The sequence below is a fragment of the Coregonus clupeaformis genome, chromosome 13 (assembly GCF_020615455.1).
Source record: "Coregonus clupeaformis isolate EN_2021a chromosome 13, ASM2061545v1, whole genome shotgun sequence".
NCBI classification, from domain to species: domain Eukaryota; kingdom Metazoa; phylum Chordata; class Actinopteri; order Salmoniformes; family Salmonidae; genus Coregonus; species Coregonus clupeaformis.
In genome coordinates this window covers 16,012,917-16,031,521 of record NC_059204.1, presented here as the reverse complement: position 1 = coordinate 16,031,521, position 18,605 = coordinate 16,012,917, and the positions used below count along the sequence as shown (strand labels likewise).

The following is an 18,605-nucleotide window of genomic DNA, read 5'->3' as shown; positions in this document are numbered from 1 at the left end:
TGGAAGGTTCTCCCATCTCCACAGAGGAACTCTGGAGCTCTGTCAAAGTGACCATCGGGTTCTTGGTCACCTCCCTGACCAAGGCCCTTCTCCCCCGATTGCTCAGTTTGGCCAGCTCTAGAAGAGTCTTGGTGGTTCCAAACTTCTTCCATTTAAGAATGATGGAGGCCACTGTGTTCTCGGGGACCTTCAATGCTGCAGAAATGTTTTGGTACTCTTCCCCAGATCTAAAGCCTCGACACAATCCTGTCTCAGAGCTCTACGGACAATTCCTTCGACCTCATGGCTTGGTTTTTGCTCTGACATGCACTGTCAACTGTAGAACCTTAGACAGGTGTGTGCCTTTCCAAATCATGTCCAATCAATTGAATTTACCACAGGTGGCCTTCAATCAAGTTGTAGAAACATCTCAAGGATGATCAATGGAAACAGGATGGACCTGAGCTCAATTTCGAGTCTCATAGCAAAGGGTCTGAATCCTTATGTAAATAAGGTATCTGTTTTTTATTGTTAATACATTTCCCAACTTTTCTAAAAACCTGTTTTCGCTTTGTCATTATGGGGTATTGTGTGTAGATTGATGAGGAAAATAGTTTATTTAATCAAAATGTGGAAAAAGTCAAGGGGTCTGAAAACTTTCCGAATGCACTGTATAGCCCAACGTTTATATCACAACTAAAGTTGCATAAATAACTCTAAATTAAGCATATAGGAGGACCTGTTTCTTTGTTAACCGCTCAACACACAATAGCCGCATGTGCGCACTCCCTCAGAAATTGTTTGGAGAAAACATCCTTTCTATTTTATTCAGCTATGTTCAATTGTAATCTTTATACTATAAAATATTGCCACGCAATTCTAAGCAAATCAGGTCTGCTAAATGAACTAGTGTAGCCCACAGCCATACGTCATAGCCCGATCAGGGCCTAACATATGGACAACTGAAAGTATGCTATTCTGTTCTTCTGAAATATACTACATTTTCTTCATGTTTCTTTAGACCTGTGTAAAATAAATAATGGATGTATTGTGATGGTGTAGGCTATATTAAATTGATTTATTAGACTTTTTAAAATATAGGATGTTCCAAAGGTCTACATAAGTGGCTCGTAGGCTATGAGTGGAAGCCAGGAGATGCTAAATGTGTTTATGTTAATTAACGGTCAATTACCGTGAGACCGGCAGTTATTTGCTTGACAATCACCGGTTGACAAGATTTCGTGACAGCCACAGCCCTAGTGAACACCCTACATAATGATGTACTGTCTGAGTACAATCACATGCCTAAATAACAGGCATATTGTGGACTGGGAAGCCCTGAACAATTACAACATATGAAGAAAATGCTCCTCCACCGGTAGAGACAGCTAAGTGCTCAAAATGGCCCGTCTCCATCTTACTCACGCTGCGTACTCCTGGAGCTTGAGCTGGAACACATCAAAGACTTCTTTGTTCTTCATGAGGTAGACGGAGCGCAGGTAGGAGACAAAACACTACACAGAGAAAGAAAGCGAGAGAGGGAGATGGAAAGGTGAGCGATATTGACGCCAGCCATCTTCCAACAATAACAGCCAGCCGAGGGAGGCGATGAATCACACTGGATGGTGCAAGATGGTGATAAGGGCTCCTCTTTTCTCTTCGAGGGGGCTCTCTCTTCAGGAGAAATGTGTTGCCCGTCTCAAATTTTGATTAGAGGCTGAAGATGAAACAATCGGATGACTCACGAAATGGTGTAAAATCACGTTGTTATGAGTTCAAAAGGAGTGGGTATAACAATCGTACCATCTAGGTGGCGAGGTTGTTAGTGACAAGGCCAAAACACACACTGTTGGTGCATAAGAGGCAATTTCGATTTTCCATCGCATTTTAGTCATTTAGTCAAAAGTGTAAATAATGCAGTATGTAAATGCAGATGCCAACTCTAGATTTTATGGGTGTAAGCACTATGGGTGAAAATAACAACTCCTGTCCTGGAAGGCTACTGGCTTGACCCAATTCATCTCAACCCCCTGCCCTCACTGCCCCCTCCAGGACACTGACCCTCTGCGCTCGCTCCTTCTGTTCCTTCTCTTGGGCCAGGAAGGCCTCCAGCTTCTGCTGCACGCTCGCCAGCTTCTCTGGGTTCACCCTGGCAAAAAGAGAAAATACAACATTTAAATATTTTGAGAATCCACAAACCACATTACATTTGTAAAATGGATTAAAACAGTCAAAAGGTCACAGATGCATGGACACCAATATGGATAGAAACACACCGACACACAGGTTATTAGAGTGGACACGGTCCGTAACAAAACTTATCCAAGAATGGTTTATTTATCATCATTATCACAATGGACAAAATATAATTTCAGCAACAAACCCCAAAGTCAAAGCTATTTAGATCACAGCATGTCATTACATCGAAGAAAAAAAAGGATCTAGCACTATATTCTTTTTTTGAAAAAGCTAGCCACGCTAAGTCCATTTGTAGCACTGTAATAGATGGACTTCTTCTCTGTCAGGGTCTAGTGGGCACCTCTCACTGGCACAATGGCTCTCTGTGCCAGGCAGCTCTGCAGGAGAGAGGGGGCACATCAAAGGTCAATTTTCCTCTCCATTGCCCATCTCAGTGTCACAGAGGCCAAAGGAGACTGAAGGGGGATAATATAGTGGGAATGACAGGGAAATTAGTAACTGTCCCCCCTAACTATCCAATGCCAACATTAACAACAACCAGCCAGGCTGAGGGAAGGGTGTTTGTTTTGAGGTAGGAACCAGGGCTGCATTCCAATTCCCTACCCCTCCGCTCAAAGTGCTCACTGCACTTGCTTTCTTCGCTAATGGATATAAAAGCCATTGGATGGGTGTAGGGCTGTGGCGGTCATTACATTTTGTCAGCTGGTTATTGTCATGTAAAAGCCTGCCTGTCTCACGGTAATTGACCTTTAATTAACATAAACATGTTTAGCATCTCCAGGCCTCCACACATACAAGCTGCTGATGTGCGCTTTTGGAACATCTACGTAAAAAAAAAAGTTAAATAAATCAATGGAATATACACCATCACAATAAATCCATTATTTTAGGCAGGTCTAAAGAAACATTAGGATATGAAGAAAATGTATTTCAGAAGAACAGAATATGAGTTGGCCTACTGCATGTTATCTGGCTATGCACCATGGCCATTGGCTGTAGGCTTGTTCATTTAGCAGACAAGATATGGTTCTAAGTCCTTTGCCATTATTTTATATTATATGATTTTATAGTAAGAAGAATATAATTGACCTCATATATAGGCCTATGCTTACGCATAAGCACTAATATGCATATGGTTGTTTTGAATTAATCACCTTAGAAAGCGCACTGTCCATTTCATTGCGTTAGGCTTTAAAACAACATCCACAACGACCATGTTTTCCACTCAGTTTCAACCTGTTTAATTTCTTTCTTCAAACTGATCAATCAATCACAGTGAGGTGAGTTTTAAAAGCACATACTGTTTTGATAAGTGTTTGATGTGATTTTCAATAGCCTTTGCATTGATGTCAGAGTGGTTAGAGAGACAATAAAGCCCTGAGTACCAGGCCATTAGTGACCTAATGATCGTTAGCGAGTTGGGTACTACTAACGAATGTCCATGACTCAACAGTCACATAGAATTTTACTGCGGTCATGACTGAGGACTGCCGGTGGGGCGGCAATACAGTCACCACAACAGCCCTAGATGGGTGTTAGCAAGGGCCAGAGTAAGTTTCCAATATATTTCTTCCACCAGTCCATTCATTTTGAGGGGAAGTGAATGAGTGCACACTTTGGGGAAAAGGAAATGAGCCCTTATAGTAGTGCATATTAGCTGTCAAGTCAGAACGAGTTCACAAAAAAAGAAAAAAATACTGACTTGAAGGTTAATTGGGTAGCACTCACTATCATCCAACATTCAGTTTGGCCAGTCAACCCTCAAAATATCATCACTGGTGAACTTGCACCAATGTCACTTCTCCATTAAGCATCAGTTTCATTTCAAAGCCCTTTGCTTGACCCGTGAGCTTGAGACTCCTGAGTGGCGCAGTGGTCTAAGGCACTGCATCGCAGTGCTAACTGTGCCACTAGAGATCCTGGTTCGAATCCAGACTCTGTCGCAGCCGGCCGTAACCGGGAGACTCATGGGCGGCGCACAATTGGCCCAGCGTCGTCTAGGGTAGGGTAGGGAATGGCTGGCAGGGATGTAGCTCAGTTGATAGAGCATGACGTTTGCAACGCCAGGGTTGTGGGTTCGATTCCCACGGGGGGCCAGTATAAAAAAAATATGTAATCACTAACTGTAAGTCGCTCTGGATAAGAGCGTCTGCTAAATGACTAAAATGTAAATGTAAAATGAGATAATTAGCGAACAAAAAAAACAAAAAACAATTTTGTTATCTCTGTGACTAAAACTGCTCCAGTCGTAGAATCAAATTGGGATACAACTACAATCTAGTCAATACATAGGTGCACAAATCAAGTCCCTATGCAAGAGAGTAATCGGCCCATTCTAAAATCAGTTGTTGATTTAACAGAAAGAATTACTGAGCAGCATGTTACGGACGTTGGGAGATCCAAACTGTGCACCACTAGCCAGGACAAATAAGATGAGTGAGAGATGAAATGGGATGATTTTCCGCTGAACGACTTTCACTACGCATTGAAACACACACACACACAGGAGAGGGTAAAGCCGCATTATCCACCATCCATCCTGAACGTCCACCAGTGTAATTCCCATTCTCCTCACGCAGTCACTCTGCCAGGTGGAGAGAAGCTGACGACCTTGCATCCTGCTGATAAAACCGTGTCGGCCCAGCACGACACACACTCCTCAACACACACACACCTCATACAACAGCCCCAACAAACATCTTACGCAGTCACGACTTACCACCAGTCACCTCCACAACATGCATGAATTCACACCTGATCACCCAAACACACTCGAAAACAGCACCGAAAATTCACACCACAGAAGGTGGACTGGAGGTATGCGTGTCAAAGTGAGGTCTACTGTACATATCTTATTTTCAGTCAAAACAGATCCCCAAACATACCTTGCTGCAGGCTGACCTACTCCCCCGCCCAGAACCCCAACACCCAGTCCTCCCCCATCTTACTCTCCCACTCTCTCTGTCTGCCCCTCTTCTCTATAATGAAATTGAGTCCTGTTGATTTTCAGTTTCACAAGCAACGTATTACCTAGCGGCTGCTCTCAGGCACAATCAAAAGGAAGAAATCGAGATCATCATGAACTTCTTTTGATAACCATTATTGACTTAATTTCCTGTGAATAATACATTTTCATTGTGTCAGTGAAAATGTCTGTCTGGTTTAATATTGGCATTATTATTAATGGAGTAAATCCCCAGCCTAAATGTCAGTAAAACGCATGCAAAGCATGCAAGACTGTACACGAGTGATTCCTCAGGAATCCAGGACAAAAAGAATAGCATGATTTGGGGGAATTTTACGAATTGTAATCCATAGAACGGTCCTTTGGAGGAAGGATTGCTGACATATATTTGATATTTTGTAATTGAGAAATAATAAAAGTAGGCATATTTATGACGTTTTGGCCTTACCCAGGCCTCCTTTAAGACTCCAGAATGTTTCATCTGTAGGTGCTACAAAGCAAAACTGTGTCATATGAAGCTTTACGGCTTGCTCTGTAATAGGATTAGTATTTTGATATGAATATTTTTTTTACATTCATCTAAGAATATCGAAATATATTTTGATATGGCAATTTTTTTTAAAAATATTGTTGAACATAATATTCTCAAACTCAACTCTGGACCTCGAAGCCAGTTCCACTGCATTTTTTCTATAGTTACCCTTTAAATCAGGGACTGATTTAGACCTGGGACCAGGTGTGTGTAAATTAAATATCAGGTAGAACAGAAAACCAGCAGGCTCCGGACCTCATAGGGTAAGAGTTGAATACCCCTGCTATGCGGGCATATCAAAGTTCCAGAGTGGGATCTCTGCTACTTTTAGAGTTTGATCCAATTTGTAAGCATTCCCAAAAGTGTGAATGTGAATCCAATCAATCAATGTCTGGTTGTGCGCCTATGCCAGGGGAGGCTTAGCTCTATGAATCATAATTGCACAAAGCCTATGACTTGGCAGGGAATACTATTTGTAGATCAGTGATTCAACACCTCACTTTGCTGAAGTTGATCCTCTCCAACAGATTCAATCCCTGATTATCGGAGGTTATAATAAATAAGGCAATTACGACAGTTATAGGGGAGAGACTATGAATACAACCATGGAAGGACAAAAAAAAAATCAGAATATCGCCAATACCCCGCTGGGACGCTCTCTGCAGATGACATGGATATATTCTGCAAAACCTTCCATTTAGCATTAGATTATCGGCGGAAAGACAAGCATGTAAAAAAATATATAAAAAAATAACACGCCATCTCAGAAGAATGCTTCTACCCAAGACAGTTTAGATAGGGGGCAGGCCGTGGAGAATTCGGTAGTGGCTTTTGCAAGCGCGAACATCCGTCTTCAAAAAGTTGACAATCCCAAAATGTGCGCATTCATTAACACACGTAAAGAACGGAGGTGCAGTCCTTAACACAAGTGGCCGAATAAGGAGACTGCACCTACCAAGGGTAGCAACAAAACAAGACAGAAAGTCTCTCCATAATAATCATTATTTGGATAGTCCATCTGTGGATGCTCTACAGCAGGGCTCTCCAACCCTGTTCCTGGAGAGCTACGCTCCTGTAGGGTCACTCCAACCCCAGTTGTAACTAACCTGATTCAGCTCACAACCAGCTAATTATTAGAATCAGGTGTGCTAGATTAGAGTTGGAATGAAAATCTGTAGGACGGTAATTCTCCAGGAATAGGGTTGGAGTACAGACAATCAGTAACATTTCAACTACCTATCTAACCCTAACCCTTCTCCTAAACTTTACCCTAACCCTAGTACTAACTCTAATCTTAACCTTTTTATTTTTTGTACTTTTTACCCCTTTTTCTCCCCAATTAGTAGTTACAGTCTTGTCCCATCGCTGCTACTCCCGTACGGACTCGGGAGAGGCGAAGGTCGAGAGCCATGCCTCCTCCGAATCACGACCCTGCCAAGCCGCACTGTTCTTGACACACTGCTCGCTTAACCCGGAAGCCAGCCGCACCAATGTGTTGGAGGAAACACCGTACAACTGGTGACTGAAGTCAGCGTGAATGCGCCCGGCCTGCCACAAGGAGTCACTAGAGCGAGATGGGACAAGGACATCCCAGCTGGCCAAACCCTCCCCTAACCCGGACGATGCTGGGCCAATTGTGCACCGCCTCATGGGTCTCCCGGTCGCAGCCGGCTGCGATGCAGTGCCTTAAACCGCTGCGCCACTCGGGAGGCCATTTTACATGTATTTCTATAGCGAATAAATATGGCTACTTTATGTTCTGAAATAGTCGTACAGGAGGCATGGGTAAGGCCAGAACGTCCTAAATATGCCAACTTTGATTAATTATTTCTCAATTATGCTTTTAGATACAAATGTGAAATATATGTAAACATATGTCAACAATACTACCTCCAATAGGTACATTCTATGTATTCGATTGTGAAAATCCCTAAAATAATGGTATTTTTTTTGTCCTGGTTTCGAGAGGAATCACTATTTATATTTTTACACTGACTGCATGTGTGAGTAATATTGTATCGTGTTAAGATAGCACCTTGGGCATGATAAATTATCAAAATGTAATTCTAATTATTTCTGTAAATGTGTGAAAGAGTGAGTGAGTGTGTGTGTGTATACATATTTGTGGATGTGGAAGAGAGAGTGGCGTGAGTGTGTGCGCAAATGCACGCGTGTGTGTATGTGCCCGAGTATGCATGTGCTGCATGTTCCCCATAAACACCGTACGTCGGTTAAATAGCCGATAACTCATTGTAAGCCGGCTACTTTTCCACTTAAATTAACTAGGCTTCTTTTTATTTAAAAGTTTAAATTCTCTAATCAAAAAAGTCCATATAGCCTTCTCCCGCTAGAATGAACGATATGCACACAGATAGTTCATTCAATCGGTTAGTTACAACAATTATTTGATATGCATCTTCTAGTGATCTATTTATAGGACAGGCGCCTGTTAATCACAAAGTGAGCGATGACAGGAAAACTGCTGGTTTGTCAGTCTGTTTACTGCCCCGCCTCTCGGTACCTGTGTTATTGCTGTACACTGTGGTCTACAGTGAATTAATTTACACGTCCCATGTAATGCGAGTGGTAACGATGAGTTGAAATTCACTTAATTATTGTTTTGTGGCACATTAATTTATTAATTTTCTTTTGCGTGTTTCATAGACCAATACAGCCACGGAGTCGGGGCGCATAGGCAATTTACTGTGCTTTGATTGATGACCGAAGAGCTTGTGTTGGCTAGTTTATAAAAGGTTGCCAACTGACTGAATAAAGTCAATCTCCTACATCCCTTTGCGTTTCATAAAATCATACAACGTAGTTATGTCCATGGTATCGCACTGGAACATGTAAACCAAAGATCTTGTTTTTTATTTTCCTAGGATTCGAAGCCCATATTGAGACTTGCCAGTGACCGCTAGTGACTTGTTAGTGTAGCCTAGTGGTGGGTTGTTCGCGAACGAACGGCTCTTTTTTTTAAAGGATCTGTAGTTGAACGAAACTAAATTGGTGAGCGAGCCGTTCATTTGGCTCCTTAATTTGCATACTCGTAGGCTACTACTGCTTTTTGGCGGTTATATGCAGATAGATTATGGAAACATTCTATGAATACGTTGAATCCTCACGGCACGCACAATAGGTAGTGGGATAGGTAGAGCCTCATTCTGGTCCAAAATTTGATAACAGATTGGTTATAAAAGCTAATATCATGATACTGACATGGTATTATTAAAGAAATTGATATATGCCTAGTAATTTGATTAAAGTGTCGACAATGGAGTAGTCAACTGTTGCATTCTGTGTAACAAAGTCCATGTTTAACACCTGCTTCATTCTTCAATCATACCTCTAGGTCTATTCATGGGCACCAGACTTAGTAGAAATGTGCGGGTGCACAATCTGGCTGGGGTCTGGTTTCCTCCCTCTGAAAATGGTTGCATTTTTAAATCCTTTTTCCTGCAATTCTATATTGTTTCCCAACAGAGAATCGAAGTATACTTGACAGAACACAACCTTTTTTCTTAGGTTTTTGTAACAAACTAAATTGAAAGAGTAGACTAGATTTAGTTTTTGCCACAATAAATTAAATTGAAAGAGTAGATTAGACTCGTTTTTCTGACTAGATTACTAATCTACCGCCTTCCCTCAAAGTACCACCCACAGTGATTGACTGACAGGCCAAACTGTTAAAAAGATAGTTCACCCAAATTACAAAATGACATTGTTTCCTTACCCTAAGTGTTGTAGCAGAGCCAATAAAATACATAATTTGAAAAACAATCATTGTGGCAATTCATATCTTGCAGTAAAACTGTAAATATGACTTTAAATCTCAAGAGAAGACAAGTTTAATGTTAAAAAAGGTTAACTTAAGAAATAGTTCTGATCATATAAGCCTAGATGATATCCAAAACCACTAACAAACTAAATTCATATATTTTCTGTCATTTCAATTATAAAGTCATGTCTTTCTACTCAATACCACCACTCCTTTTACCAATCTGGGAGGTACAGTGAGGGAAGAAAGTATTTGATCCCCTGCTGATTTTGTACGTTTGCCCACTGACAAAGAAATGATCAGTCTATCATTTTAATGGTAGGTTTATTTGAACAGTGAGAGACAGAATAACAACAAAAAAATCCAGAAAAACGCATGTCAAAAATGTTATAAATTGATTTGCATTTTAATGAGGGAAATTAGTATTTGACCCCCTCCCAATCAGAAAGATTTCTGTCTCCCAGGTGTCTTTTATACAGGTAACGAGCTGAGATTAGGAGCACACTCTTAAAGGGAGTGCTCCTAATCTCAGTTTGTTCACTGTATAAAAGACACCTGTCCACAGAAGCAATCAATCAATCAGATTCCAAACTCTCCACCATGGCCAAGACCAAAGAGCTCTCCAAGGATGTCAGGGACAAGATTGTAGACCTACACAAGGCTGGAATGGGCTACAAGACCATCGCCAAGCAACTTGGTGAGAAGGTGACAACAGTTGGTGCGATTATTCGCAAATGGAAGAAACACAAAAGACCTGTCAATCTCCCTCGGCCTGGGGCTCCATGCAAGATCTCACCTCGTGGAGTTGCAATGATCATGTGAACGGTGAGGAATCAGCCCAGAAATACACGGGAGGATCTTGTCAATGATCTCAAGGCAGCTGGGACCATAGTCACCAAGAAAACAATTGGTAACACACTACGCCGTGAAGGACTGAAATCCTGCAGCGCCCGCAAGGTCCCCCTGCTCAAGAAAGCACATATACAGGCCCGTCTGAAGTTTGCCAATGAACATCTGAATGATTCAGAGGAGAACTGGGTGACCAAAATCGAGCTCTTTGGCATCAACTCAACTCGCCGTGCTTGGAGGAGGAGGAATGCTGCCTATGACCCCAAGAACACCATCCCCACCATCAAACATGGAGGTGGAAACATTATGCTTTGGGGGTGTTTTTCTGCTAAGGGGAAGGGACAACTTCACCGCATCAAAGGGACGATGGACGGAGCCATGTACCGTCAAATCTTGGGTGAGAACCTCCTTCCCTCAGCCAGGGCATTGAAAATGGGTCATGGATGGGTATTCCAGCATGACAATGACCCAAAACACACGGCCAAGGCAACAAAGGAGTGGCTCAAGAAGAGCACATTAAGGTCCTGGAGTGGCCTAGCCAATCCCATAGAAAATCTGTGGAGGGAGCTGAAGGTTAGAGTTGCCAAACGTCAGCCTCGAAACCTTAATGACTTGGAGAAGATCTGCAAAGAGGAGTGGGACAAAATCCCTGCTGAGATGTGTGCAAACCTGGTGGCCAACTAAAAGAAACGTCTGACCTCTGTGATTGCCAACAAGAGTTTTGCCACCAAGTACTAAGTCATGTTTTGCAGAGGGGTCAAATACTTATTTCCCTCATTAAAATACAAATCAATTTATAACATTTTTGACATGCGTTTTTCTGGATTTTTGTTGTTATTCTGTCTCTCACTGTTCAAATAAACCTACCATTAAAATTATAGACTGATCATGTCTTTGTCAGTGGGCAAACGTACAAAATCAGCAGGGGATCAAATACTTTTCCCCCCTCACTGTAAAGTCGTTAAAGCATTCAATAATTTAGCTGTGAATTTCGGATGGAATCAAGGCATTAGAATGTACCAGAGGTCACCAAAATAGTGCTTGTTCTGCTATTTTTCCCCCCCGGGGGCTACACTGTGTGCTGTAAGGGCATCATGCTGGGCCCTGTGCCTATCAGCATTTAGCCAGAAAGGCTCAGGCCTAGTCTCCTCTGTGAAGGCAGAGCCAGTCTCGCTCTCTCCCTCACACGGTTGGCCTACTTACTGCACCGCTAAAAGCCCCTCAGCTTCACCTACAATGAATTGCAAAAGTATTCATCCCCCTGAATTGCAAAAGTATTCATCCCCCTTGGCATTTTTCCTATTTTGTTGCATTACAATCTGTAATTTAAATGGATTTTTATTTGGATTTCATGTAATGGACATACACAAAATAGTCCAAATTGGTGAAGTGAAATGAAAGAAATAACTTGTTTCAAAGAATTCTACAAAATAAATAACGGAAAAGTAGTGAGTGCATGTTTATTCACCCCCTTTGCTATGAAGCCCCTAAATAAGATCTGGTGCAACCAATTACCTTCAGAAGTCACATAATTAGTTAAATAAAGTCCACCTGTGTGTCACATGATCTCAGTATATATATACACACCTGTTCTGAAAGGCCCCAGAGTCTGCAGCACCACTAAGCAAGGGGCATCACCAAGCAAGCAGCACCATGAAGACCAAGGAGCAATCCAAACAGGTCAGGGACAAAGTTGTGGAGAAGTACTGATCAGGGTTGGCTTATAGAAAAAGATCCGAAACTTTGAACATCCCACGGAGCACCATTAAATCCATTATTAAAAAATTGAAAGAATATGGCACCACAACAAACCTGCCAAGAGAGGGCCACCCACCAAAACTCACGGACCGGGCAAGGAGGGCATTAATCAGAGAGGCAACAAAGAGACCAAAGATAGCCCTGAAGGAGCTGCAAAGCTCCACAGCGGAGATTGGATTATCTGTTAATAGGACCACTTTAAGCCGTACACTCCACAGAGCTGGGCTTTACGGAAGAGTGGCCAGAAAAAAGCCATTGCTTAAAGAACAAAATAAGCAAACACGTTTGGTGTTCACCAAAAGGCATGTGGGAGACTCCCCAAACATATGGAAGAAGGTACTCTGGTCAGATGAGACTTTTTGGCCATCAAGGAAAACGCTATGTCTGGCGCAAACCCAACACCTCTCATCACCCCGAGAACACCATCCCCACAGTGAAGCATGGTGGTAGCAGCATCATGCTGTGGGGATGTTTTTCATCGGCAGGGACTGGGAAACTGGTCAGAATTGAAGGAATGATGGATGGCACTATATACAGGGAAAGTTCTTCCAGAGATTTGAGACTGGGACAGAGGTTCACCTTCCAGCAGGACAATGACCCTAAGCATACTGCTAAAGCAACACTTGAGTGGTTTAAGGGGAAACATTTAAATGTCTTGGAATGGCCTAGTCAAAGCCCAGACCTCAATTCAATTGAGAATCTGTGATATGACTTAAAGATTGCTGTACACGAGCGGAACCCATCCAACTTGAAGGAGCTGGAGCAGCCTTGAAGAATGGGCAAATATCCCAGTGGCTAGATGTGCCAAGCTTATAGAGACATACCCCAAGAGACTTGAAGCTGTAATTGCTGCAAAAGGTAGCTCTACAAAGTATTGACTTTGGGGGGGGTGAATAGTTATGCACGCTCAAGTAATTTTTTTTGGTCTTATTTCTTGTTTGTTTCACAAAAAAAATTATTTTGCATCTCTAAAGTGGTAGGCATGTTATACAAACCCCCAAAAAAATCCATTTTAATTCCAGGTTGTAAGGCAACAAAATAGGAAAAATGCCAAGGGGGGGTGAATATTTTCGCAAGCCACTGTACATCTCCCCATCTCACAAACAGCTCCAAAAACTAGAACCTCAAGGTCACTATTAAAACATGAAACTGGTGGTATCAAGCACACAACAGGGACAGGACAAGGGCACAGGTTGAATATGGGTCATTCAGAATATTACACATCACTCATAGCATGTCCATTTGAAGTGCATGTTTGAACTACAAGACACGTTTCAGAATCAGAATATTTAGGAAAGTCAGCTGGCTTGTTGACCCTCCCTGCTTTGCAAAACCTCCCCCATCTGTCCAATGTGTCCCAGTAAGGTAAAATAGTATTTGAATCATATGGTATCATGTAAACATTCTCACAGGGCCTCAGTTTATTTGGTTGGGGGGAGTGGGGGGTGAAAGGGCAGGTGGGAAGATGGAGACTAGAGCCGGGACGATACCAGTATCACGATACTCATTAGTATCGTGGCAAGGAAACAAAACACGAAGCGGGTTTAAATTCTTTAGGAAAACGGCCCTAATGTTGGAAACAAATATAATTATGTTGTCATCCAGTCACATTTATTTATTTTCCAAGCTATAGCACACCATATTTCACATAAAACAGGTTTTTAAAGGACCAAAGAGTTGCCATGGAAAATATATTACGACACTGGTATCGTCACAGCCCTAGTCGAGACAGAATTAAGGTTCAAAAGAGTAAGAGACACAAAACTAGTCCACCACCTGTTGTTTTGTTTTAATTTCTCACCTACAGTAGATCTCCACAGCAAACAGCCTGCCCAGTCCCAGTGAAATACAAGTATGTGTGAGAGGTTGTAGGTGAACTCACTGGATTCTGTTGATGGGGACTTTTTTCTCCTGGAGCTGGGACAGCATGCTCTCCTCCTCGGAGGGCAGCAGGACGAGCAGAGCCTCTCCTCCCTCCTTATACCTGTAAGGCGAAAAACAGCATTCTTTTTTTATTGTATGTCCTAAATGTACAAATAAGTCAATAGCTCAGAGGAGTGGATGTAATAATGTATGATGAACAAAAATATAAACGCAACATGCAACAATTTCAAAGATTTTACTGAGTTACAGTTCATAAGGAAATCAGTCAATTGATATAAATTCAGTAGGATTGGACATGTATTTCACATGACTGGGCAGGGGTGCAGCCATGGGTGGACCTGGGAGGGCATAGGTCCACCCACTGGGGAGCCAGGCCCAGCCAAACAGAAGGAGTTTTTTCCCACAAAAGGACTTTATTACAGACAGAAATACTCTTCAAATTTGTGCACAACATTTGAGAGAAATACACTTTTTGTGCGTGTGGAACATTTCTGGGATCTTTTTCCCCAGCTCATGAAACATGGGACCAACATTTTACATGTTGTGTATATATTTTTGTTCAATGTAAAAGGATGATACTGCTCAACCACAAATGCATATATAACTTCTACAATATGCTATATTTGCACAGTTAATGGTGCACCTCTTATGATCATAAAGGACTTATTTTCATCATGAAAACCATGATGGAAAATAAGTCCTTTATGATTGTAAGAGGGGTATGGTTTTGCCATGATGAAAATAAGTCCTTTATGATTATAAGAGGGGTATGGTTTTGTGACCAAGTCAGAGACCCAGAGGGAGAGAGATGGGGTGCAAGAGAGGTGGCGGGGAGAGAGCTACATTCCTCTTCTCACCAAGAGATGCTGTGAAATGCATGCAGAGTCAGACTCTGTGGAGAGAAAGAGAAACAGACAGACAAACAAAGCTGTGGAGGCTGAGCTGATGCTACACTGGCAGCTGCAAGAGCTCTAGTTGCAAGAGCGCACGTCTCCCAAATTCTAATACCATCAGGCAGCTAGTTGGGTGTCTGGAGCCATCTTAAGTTGTCCGCATGCTTCCCAGCTGAAACATATTTTATGACGACATTTTGGTCTTCGGCAAGGGGTTTTTCGGCTATTCGGGCAGACCAAAAAATGTCTAAAGGCAAGCTGAAGTCGGTCAATAGTGTGCAACTGCAGTTCGCAATTCGGGGCGGTCCTGCATGCGGGAGTTTCTGCATCCCGCCTGCTATGTACCGGAGAAAATCTATAATACCGGAAAAAGGACACTGTCTACCGCACAGCAGGCGCGAGGCTGGGGCGACACCGTGTACTAGCTAGCTTGATAGTTAGCGACACCGTGTGCTTGGTAGTTAGCTAGCTGCAAGCACACGGTGTCTTCCCAGCCTCCTCTGTACCGGAGTCCTCCTTAGGACTAGCTGGCTAAGCTAGCACACAGTGTCCTTCGCTCCCGCCTGCCGAACACATGCTCTCGCCGTCGTTAACATAACTGCGGGCATTCCACCTTGTTGTTTATAATTATATTGGTCCATTTTTAAGTTAGGACAGTTACGTTAGGACAAATTGACCAACAGAAGTATAAAGAGGGGTTCCTGCAGATGCAGGATTCCCACATGCAGGAACGCCCCGAATTGCGGGCCGCAATTGCACCTTTCTCTAGTCGGTAGCCGAAGTCTACGCCCCTTCATCGGTGATTGGTCAACAGTAAAGATTCTTCAATGAAGTGAAGTGTTTGTTGTCATTCAACGAGAGAAAACATTTTCATGCACATTTTTTCACTTGAGAAATACTTGAGAAATAACATATTAGTTAGATGTAAAATTGCGCGACTAAGATATCCTCAGCAAAAATGTCCAAATTAATGACAGATTTCTTGAGTCATCTTAGATTAATTCTTAATATTTTGAGGAAGTGTACACTGGTTATGGCACCTCAAATTGGACAAACAGTACTATTGCCACTTTTTTCTAGTTTTTCAAGGGAAGGTCTTTAAAGGGAGTATGCGAGCATGTTCGGTTAGGTGCCAGCTGAACCATACTGACGCCTACTCCCACAGCAGCAGCATGCTGCAAAGACTCCAAACAAATGCATTTACATTTACATTACGTCATTTAGCAAATGCCTGATCGCAGTAAGCCTAGAAAGGATTCCCCTTCAGTCCTGTTCGTTCACAAAAAAGAACCGACAAGCAAGAGGTTTGTCAAGGGGTATGGCATCCCAGAAGTGTCAAATTGTGAGATTAGCAGCACAGAGGTTTTAGCAGCTCACTAAACAGACTGCTGACCTAACTGCAATACACACCATGGCAGCGCAGTGGCTCGAAGCACATCCTGACTGCTTAAGACATTGTTGCTGACGGAAAGTGTGTGTCTTTGACACAGCTGCACAGAGCTCCGTATAAGTAATGTCTGTCTTAGACACACACCATCTTACACCAATACTGTTGCAATTCCCGGGTGCTATCGGAGTGCGATTACACAAACACCCATGAGTCAGCATTGCAGCTGGGTTAACTGCTATGGTACCAACCCACCATTGTACTTGCAGAGAACAATACAATACCAGAACAGCATCATATGTCACCTACACTACAGTAGGTTCCACTGGATTTTGGAGCTTTGGAACACATTTGAAAGCCACTTGTGGTTATAATGTGCAAGCTGTAGGCTACAGGGAGAGGTAGTGTGAGAGGTGGACCATACAACACTGCCATCTAGTGAGTAAGTCAACTGTTGTGAGGAGGGATTGTGAGATGTGATGATAGGATAATGGATTGTCTATAAGAAGGAACTTTCAACTGTTGCACTCCATATAAGAATTGTAATGGCGGCTTGTTGTGGGTACATTTGTTCAAATGGTATTGTGTCCCTGTAAGATTCATTATTACACTGTGATAACTTCACTTTAATACTACTGTTGGAAAAACAGTATTTGTTGAGTACGTATTAGGGATTAATATTTTCCTGAAAATCTACCAAGTTTCAATACAGGAAAAATGTATTTATCCCGAGAGTCCCGGGAAATACCACAGAAATCGGAAGTGCCCATTTAAAGCATTTAAAACCAAGATATGGTCACTATGCCAGGGTTCTCTGCAAATAAGAGGGGCGCTGCGCAACTATGTAAAGACTTTAGAGCAAATTAAACTGATATTTAGTCATGATAGTTACTCTATCTTTGATCGGCAATTACGTTGTGAATTGCGAAACAGGCCGTTCATTAATTCTGAGCGTTATGTTCCTCAATTCAGCGCATTTCAGCAGGAGGCTATCTCAACACAGAGCGCGCTCAGGACGCAACCCGAGTATAGCATTGTCGTATCATACAAACTTTGTAACGGCTGTCAAACACAAAAGTCAAATGACCAAAGATGCTAAGCTTGCTAGATATTCTGTCATTAGTTGGAGGTTATCTCCTATATTTGGCAAAATCTAGTTTATGATTATACAGATGGCAGATAAGCTCATGGATAATGGGGTGATGAAGAGTGGAAATAGTTTAAATAAAGGTATCTTAACGGGGCCAACTGTTTAAAAAATATCCATATCTACTCTCATACAGTTTGTTGATCACACATTCTCTACCGAAGCTCTCATATGGGCTGCAGGTACGAGACCGCACAGAGAAGCAGGGAAATGTTACAGCGGTATTTTGACATGCATAGGCTAGAAACCTGCTTGGATTATGCAACCTATGGATTACAGAATAAAGTTAAGAATTGTAATGTGAGACAGGAGTCATTTTGGGTTTCAGTGGGATTGGGAATAGATAGGAAAATAGCCTAGGCTCTAGGAAAGGAGAATATATAATTTTCCCTCATGCCTCTGAATTGTTAACAGACAATGTCTGTGACAGAGATGCCCAAGTAGTGAATTGTGCATAGTTTCAAGTTTTAGTCGTATGTACGGGATACGCATGGTATACAGTGCATTCGGAAAGTATTCAGACCCCTTCCCTTTTTGTTACGTTACAGCCTTATTCTAAAAATGTTTATATTATTTAATTTCCTCAATCTACACACAATACCCCATAATGACAAAGCAAAAACAGATATTTAGAAATTCGCGTAAATGTATTAAAAACAAAAAACAGAAATACCTTTACATAAGTATTCAGACCCTTTGCTATGAGACTCGAAATTGAACTCAGGTGCATCCTGTTTCCATTTATCATTCTTGAGATGTTTTTACAACTTGATTGGAGTCTACCTGTGGTAAAGAGACAGGATTGTGTTGAGGCACAGATCTGAGACAGGGCACCAAAAAATGTCTGCAGCATTGAAGATCCCCAAGAACACAGTGGCCTCCATCATTCTTAAATGGAAAAAGTTTGGAACCACCAAGACTCTTCTAGAGCAGGCCGCCCGGCCAAACTGAGCAAACAGGAGAGAAGGGCCTTGGTCAGGGAGGTGACCAAGAACCCGATGGTCACTCTGACAGAGCTCCAGAGTTCCTCTGTGGAGATGAGAGAACCTTCCAGAAGGAAAACCATATCTGCAGCACTCCACCAAATCAGGCCTTTATGGTAGAGTGGCCAGACAGAAGCCACTCCTCAGTAAAAGGCACATGTAAGCCCGCTTGGAGTTTGCCTAAAGGTCTCTCAGACCATGAGAAACAAGATTCTCTGGTCTGATGAAACCAAGATTGAACTCTTTGGCCT

General features: G+C 42.3%; 1 protein-coding gene across 2 annotated transcripts in view; it reads right to left on the bottom strand.

The window, feature by feature from the left end:
- The window catches only part of LOC121579337 (probable ATP-dependent RNA helicase DDX10), a 115,143-nt gene that overhangs the window by 82,120 nt on the left and 14,418 nt on the right, over positions 1–18,605 (bottom strand). For both annotated transcript variants that reach the window (XM_041893855.2, XM_041893856.2), the window contains 3 exons: positions 13,943–14,044; positions 2,041–2,128; positions 1,405–1,493 (listed from right to left, as the gene is read on the bottom strand). In XM_041893855.2, the coding sequence (XP_041749789.1) occupies positions 1,405–1,493; positions 2,041–2,128; positions 13,943–14,044 (279 nt within the window). The remainder of the gene's footprint in view (positions 1–1,404; positions 1,494–2,040; positions 2,129–13,942; positions 14,045–18,605) is intronic.